Raw genomic sequence first — 5,597 nt, 5'->3', positions numbered from 1 at the left:
AATCGGTATTTCATGTATGAAAATCGACTTGCATCATTTTCTTCATCATATGTGGAATCTTGTGTCTCCCAGACGTATATCTGTGCACACGTTTTCCTACATGAGTGGGGAATTCTATATATTTTACATATGAAAAGTTGAGCCTACAATTCCCTTCTTGAATCCTGAAATTGTATACATTTCGTATATGAAGATCTCAATGAAAGTTTACTGACATGAAGTGTGAAATTAAGATCTGGCGAACCAATATGGAATTGGAATTATCTCTATTTCATAAATGAAATTCTGGGCACCACTGTTTCTTCGTGAAATACTTAACTCCTTGTATTTCTCATGCATAAATCAAGGACTGTCCACCATGAAATAAGGAGTTCTCTATACTTCCTGTATCCAAATCTAGGCATGATTCTCCCTCATGGAAGATGGACTTCTCTATATTTCACATCTGAAGATCAGAATGAACATTTTCCCGTTAGAAATAAAGACATCTATGCATTTCATGCGATCCACTGGTTCTTCAGTCTCTGAAACACCTGTTGGCATTGTGGCTCTGTGTGTTGCACGCATGTGTGTACTTGTGTCACATGTTTGTGTGTGTGTGTGGGGAGGGAGGTGGGGTGTGGTGGGTCTGTGCGTGTGTCAGGACTAAGGGAGGTAGGTGCTCAGTGTGAAACAGCAGACGTCCTAGGAGAAAGAGCGTGAGCAGTGGAAACTGTCCAGGCACTTAACCTGAGTGTGCCCACCTGAGCTAGGCGGCCCGGACGTAGGAGTAACTAATGGTCAGGAGGAGCACTTTGGTCCACTTGAAACACTTGCAGGAATAGCTCTGTGCCTCTGGCAAGTGTATCTGCAGGCGCACATCCTTAGCTACGTGGGCGCCTGCCCTAAGCCACGGGCCGGGGGAAAGGCCGAGGGCTGACAGACCGTAGGCCAGGGGCTCCAGGCTGGTTGGGCTTGGGGCTGCATCGTGGGGCTTGGACAGCTAGCCGAGGAAAGTGCTCTGCCTCTTCCTCAGAGGAGGGCTGCATTCCTGACAACTGCTCAAGCCTAAGGCACAAGTTTAGCCGTGACTCTGCAGCAGGTGCACATGGGTGAGGTCGGCGTAAGCCCGCCCCCACCCGGGCCCCCGCCCCGCTTCCCCATCCCCCTCCACCGCGCACTCCTCCCCCAAACCCCCTACCCTGCCCGCCTCCCTCCTACTCCCCCGACCCCCACCCCGTGGCTTGCGGTTTGGATCGGAGGAGAGCAACTCTGTCCCTGAGGTACCCAGGAAACCTGTCTTCCTGAGTGGGTCCCTGAGCACACGAGCGGGCTGCCCCAGGGGCAACTTCAAGCTTGAGGACTGTTGCAGCTTCAGGTGGCCCTGGCTCTCCCAGTCGCTGCTCGGGCGCGGCTGCACTGCTAGGCAGGCAAAAGGCTTGCCAGGACACGCCCTCTTTGCGCTGGGCCGACATTAGCCGCCTGTCACAGGCTGGCAGAGGGCCCAGGATTCCAAGGGGCGTGTCCAAGGAGCGAACCGCTTTAGACTCCATTTGATTGGTTCTGGGATGAGGTCAGGAGGTCAGGGTGGAGAGTTCAGCCCCTTCCCGTCGCCATAGTAGGCGGGCCTGGTGGCAGAGGGTTCTGCGCATGCGTCTCTCCCTTTCGCCGTTCCCTGGCTCTTGCCCAGTAACCCGTCGGGAGTAGGACCACGTAGACTGCGGCCGGCGGGCGGCCCGTGAGGGCCGTCTGCCGTGCTCTAGCGTCCAGCTTGTTTGCAGTTCCGGGCTTCGGCGAGAATACCATGGAGAGTGAGACGGGGCCAGAGGAAGGCGGCAGCACTCCGGGATCCTGGATCTTAGTTGTGAGCCCGGGTCTTCATGAGGGAGGGGCCCTGGGGCCTTCCAGTCCGGTGTGGGCGGCAGAGGCGATGCAGGCCGCAGGTGGTGCGCCAGGCGAGGAGGCCGCCCTCTTCTGGGTGGAGGCAGTGGAGGAAGGTGCGGCTGTGGAGGAGGGAGAGGTGGCGGGACTCGGGCAGGAGTTCCAGCTGCTGGTGTTGGACGTCATGGAGGAGGTGGAGGTGGTGGCATACGAGGAGCAGGAGCAGGTGTCCTCGGAGGAGCATGTCCACGACCATCCAAGGCCCGGAGCCCTGAGTGACCGGCCTGCACTGGAGGCGCTGGCGGCCCTGCAGCTGGAGCTGGAGCCCGTGAATAAGAAAGCCGAAAGGGCGCATGCTCGCCTGAAACATAAGACCAGTCAGCGGCGGAAGGTGCATCTAGAGCACAGAAGCGCCATCATCCAGGGCATCCGTGGCTTCTGGGTCGAAGTTGTATCCCTTGGTGTGGTGCTTGTGAGTTTTGTGTTTGTTTGTTTGTTTAAGCCGGGCTATGGCAGGAACAGTTTACAGATCTGGCAGTTCTGGTACCGTATTTACTTTTCTGGATGGTGGGTATTGGTTACCGTCCTGCATATCTGTTCCTGATCGTAGGTGTGATGTCCTTGCTGTTCTGGCTAGCCCAAATTGATAGTTGGGCTATACTTTGAGAGGTCCCTATCAGAATTGTCATTAGCACCAGGGTCTCTTCGGAGAGAAGGCTTGTCTGGAATGGGGGAGGGGTGGGGAAGTGTAAGTGGTCCTACGGGTTCTAGCTAGGAGTGCTTGTTTTCCCGAAGTAAGCTAACTTTCAAGGGGCTGAGATGAAGCTTATCCGGTTAGGAAGAGAACCTCCTCGTGGTAGGGCATTCATGGGCACAGCCTTGGACCTTGTGCGGCATTCATATAGCCCCGCGTGAACCGAAATGTGACGAGTTAACCAGTAGCAAGTTGAAGTCAAACAGGGATGGCCATTCTACTCTTTAGGCTAGCTTTGTTCTTCCAGCACTTTTACCTCTAGCATCTAGAGGCTCCTTGACCTAAAGCAGTTTATGAACCACCCCCAAATGTCAGTTTTGATGAGCAAGCAAGATGCAGACATGCTTCACTTCATGACCAACTTGGAGGTCAGGCAGGGGACACTGATGATTGTGGAGGGGAGGTGACTGGGGAGGGGAGAGGGCATGGTCTATCCCTAACACAGGAAAGGACAGCTCTTCTGTAAAGAGGTTTCACACCCACCCCACCCCGCACACTTTGTCCTGGCAGGTGGAGGAATTCAGGCATCCCACTCGTCACTGCAAGATCACATTGTCCTTTCGGAGGAATAGGTATTTCCAGAATGAAGTGATTGTCAAGGAGTACCTGATGAAGGTCACTGGTGAGAAGCTGCTCCCTGGATCTTGGGTGGGGGTGGGGGTGGGTAGGGGTGGCGGGCGGTGGCCCGGTGGTTGGGGGCAGAAAAGTCTAGGTTGAATCGAAAAGTGATTTAGGTCTTTCTCCCAAACTGCTTTTCCTGCAGGATACCACGCATCTCGTTCCACTCCAGTTCAGTGGCACCAGGGCTTTGAATGGAAGGCATACAGGCGCAGGCACCACGACAGCAGCGTTAACTTCTTCAACTGGTTCTTTGACCACAATTTCACAGGATCTGACTGGATTGCTGAGGTGGGGTCCCACGTGGCCACTGGGCCAGAACTGGTGACTTATGTCGGAGTTGTTGGCCGTGCACGGGAGGGCTCATGGTCTGGCCAGGCCTGTGCTGACCTTGCTCATTTCCCTGGCAGATCATCATAAGGGATCTGTGGCCCAATCCTTTGCAGTACTATGTGAGGAGGAAGGCTGCACCACAAAAGGTACCAGGAGGACGAGAGGTGAGGCGCCCAGGGGCCGAGCACTGGCATAAGTGTTGTCAAAAACTTGGGTCATTTATTCCACTTGTGAAGACAGTGAGACTCCGTGGAGTACAGAGTGACACCAGGGCATGAGGGAATCAGCAAGGGACAGCAAGGGTAGAGAACTGGGGTGAAGAACAGGTTCTAAGTAGAGAAGCTTGAGGTGGATGAAGTGGCCTGGACAGGCCAAAGCCACTGCAGTTTATATCTGAGGCAGCTGCACATGGCTGAACCGTCATTCCATGGCCAACAAGTCCAGCCTCAGGCTGCTCTTAAATTGGGACCCACCTGCTCTTCCTCATGAAGTCCCATTTCCAAAAAGGCCTGTGAGTCTCCTTTGTGCAAGGCGGTTCCCCCAGTGACCCATCATTTGATTCGATTCTGATCACCACACTCGTTTTGGTTTTTAATTTGCGTTTGCATCTTTTTCCTGCCACCCTCATTCTGAGCATACTGACCACTCTGCAGGATTATGGAGAATCCTCTTTTATTTATTTTAACTGGAGGATTATGACTTTACAATACCGTGACAGGTTTTGCTGTACATGGGCCAACATGAATCACCGATAGGGATACACGTGTCCCCCCAAATGCCGAACCCGCCACCCACCGACCTCCCCTGCCTGGCTGTCTGGGTTGCCCCCAACATGACTTTGGTTGCCTTGCTGCACGCGTCAAACTCGCACTGATCATCTGTTGTGCATAAGCTAATGTAAACGTTTTGGGGCTACTCTCTCACATTGACCCACCGTCACCACCTCCCACTGAGGCCAAAGTCTGTTCTTTATATGTCTGTTACTTCTTTGCTGCCCTGCATGTTGGATGTTCAGCACCACGTACAAGGTCCTCAACTCCATATATTTGTGTGAACGGACAGTGTTTGTCTTTCTCTTTCTGACTTACTTCACGCGGTATAGTAGGCTCCACGTTCATTCCATCTCATTAGAACTGACATGGACGCGTTCCATGTTAGTGCTGTGTAAGACACCGCTGTGTATGTGTACTCCAACTTCCTTATCCCTTCATCTGCTGATGGACACGTAGGCTGCTTCCACGTCCTAGCTATTGTAAATAGTTCTATGCTGAAGACTGGGATACCTGTTTTTTACTCTGTGCTTCTAGGGCATGTAAACGTTCACAGACACACCCCCCTGGGAACTGACTTGAAAGAATCAAGCTGTCTTTAGAGTTTCCGGGGAGGGTAAGTGTACATATCTCTGTCTCTCTGTTTTGAAAGGAACCCGATCCCCCCAGCTTTTGAGACACTTAACGATGGCGTGCCCCCCTTCACCTAAAACAGAAAACCGAAGAAGCTGCTTCACGTGAAGACCAATGGCCAGCATAGTTCTCTTGGACGGGAAAGTAGTGAAGAGTGGTCTGGTGCTGAAGTGGATCGACAGTGAGACACCAGTAACCCTGAATTCACTGCAAAGGAAAAATAAAAAGCATCAGCTGCATGCGTGCGTGTATTGTTTGGGCAGGTCCTCAGGACAAACACTTCAGCTGCATGTACGAGTGTCAGTTCACCGCGTGGGAATTACCAGTCTGTGGAGATTCATAGAGGGGGCTAAGTCGTATGTTGGGGTTGTGTCAGGGGGTGACGTTCTTCCTGTGGGGTGGGGGTTGGGGAGGACGGAGAAGGAAGATGAGGGGCCTATTGACTGTGGGTCTGGCAATTTTACAAGGGAAATGTGGCTGTTCGTGGAAAGGGTCTGGTGAACAAGGGCCAGAGATTGAAACAGTGGAATGCAATTCTGTTGGAAGGTGGTGGCCCAGGTATCTTCTCTGTTGCCTATCATCAGACACTTTAATAAGGGTACACAGAACAAAGGAAAGGCCTTATCATT

The 5,597-nt window shown here is 52.9% G+C and overlaps 1 protein-coding gene across 2 annotated transcripts; it reads left to right on the top strand.

Annotated features, from left to right (window-relative positions):
* Window positions 1-1,571: 1,571 nt before the first annotated feature.
* LOC132344513 (testis-specific Y-encoded protein 3-like) lies at window positions 1,572-5,207 on the top strand. Of its 2 annotated transcripts, XM_059884146.1 has the most exons (6): window positions 1,573-2,311; window positions 2,905-2,982; window positions 3,125-3,236; window positions 3,378-3,523; window positions 3,643-3,729; window positions 4,988-5,207. In XM_059884146.1, the coding sequence occupies exons 1-6, from the start codon at window positions 1,784-1,786 to the stop codon at window positions 5,009-5,011; spliced, it is 975 nt and encodes a 324-aa protein (XP_059740129.1). In that variant the 5' UTR covers window positions 1,573-1,783; the 3' UTR covers window positions 5,012-5,207. The 2 variants fall into 2 exon arrangements, with proteins under 2 accessions (XP_059740130.1, XP_059740129.1); XM_059884147.1 differs by lacking the exon at window positions 2,905-2,982 and having other exon boundaries at window positions 1,572-2,332.
* The last annotated feature ends 390 nt before the right edge of the window (window positions 5,208-5,597 follow it).

Source organism: Bos taurus, chromosome Y (assembly GCF_002263795.3).
Source record: "Bos taurus isolate L1 Dominette 01449 registration number 42190680 breed Hereford chromosome Y, ARS-UCD2.0, whole genome shotgun sequence".
NCBI classification, from domain to species: Eukaryota; Metazoa; Chordata; class Mammalia; order Artiodactyla; family Bovidae; genus Bos; species Bos taurus.
Note: the sequence above shows the minus strand (reverse complement) of the source record. Positions and strands in the feature narration are given on the sequence as shown.

What these genes read in the sequence shown, in the direction of transcription:
- LOC132344513 (XM_059884146.1), top strand. Translation starts at nt 1,784, where the DNA reads ATGGAGAGTGAGACGGGGCCAGAGGAAGGCGGCAGCACTCCGGGATCC. An exon ending in ACTTCATGACCAACTTGGAG is followed by an intron (nt 2,983 to 3,124) that starts GTCAGGCAGGGG and finishes TTGTCCTGGCAG; the next exon opens with GTGGAGGAATTCAGGCATCC. An exon ending in GTACCTGATGAAGGTCACTG is followed by an intron (nt 3,237 to 3,377) that starts GTGAGAAGCTGC and finishes CTTTTCCTGCAG; the next exon opens with GATACCACGCATCTCGTTCC.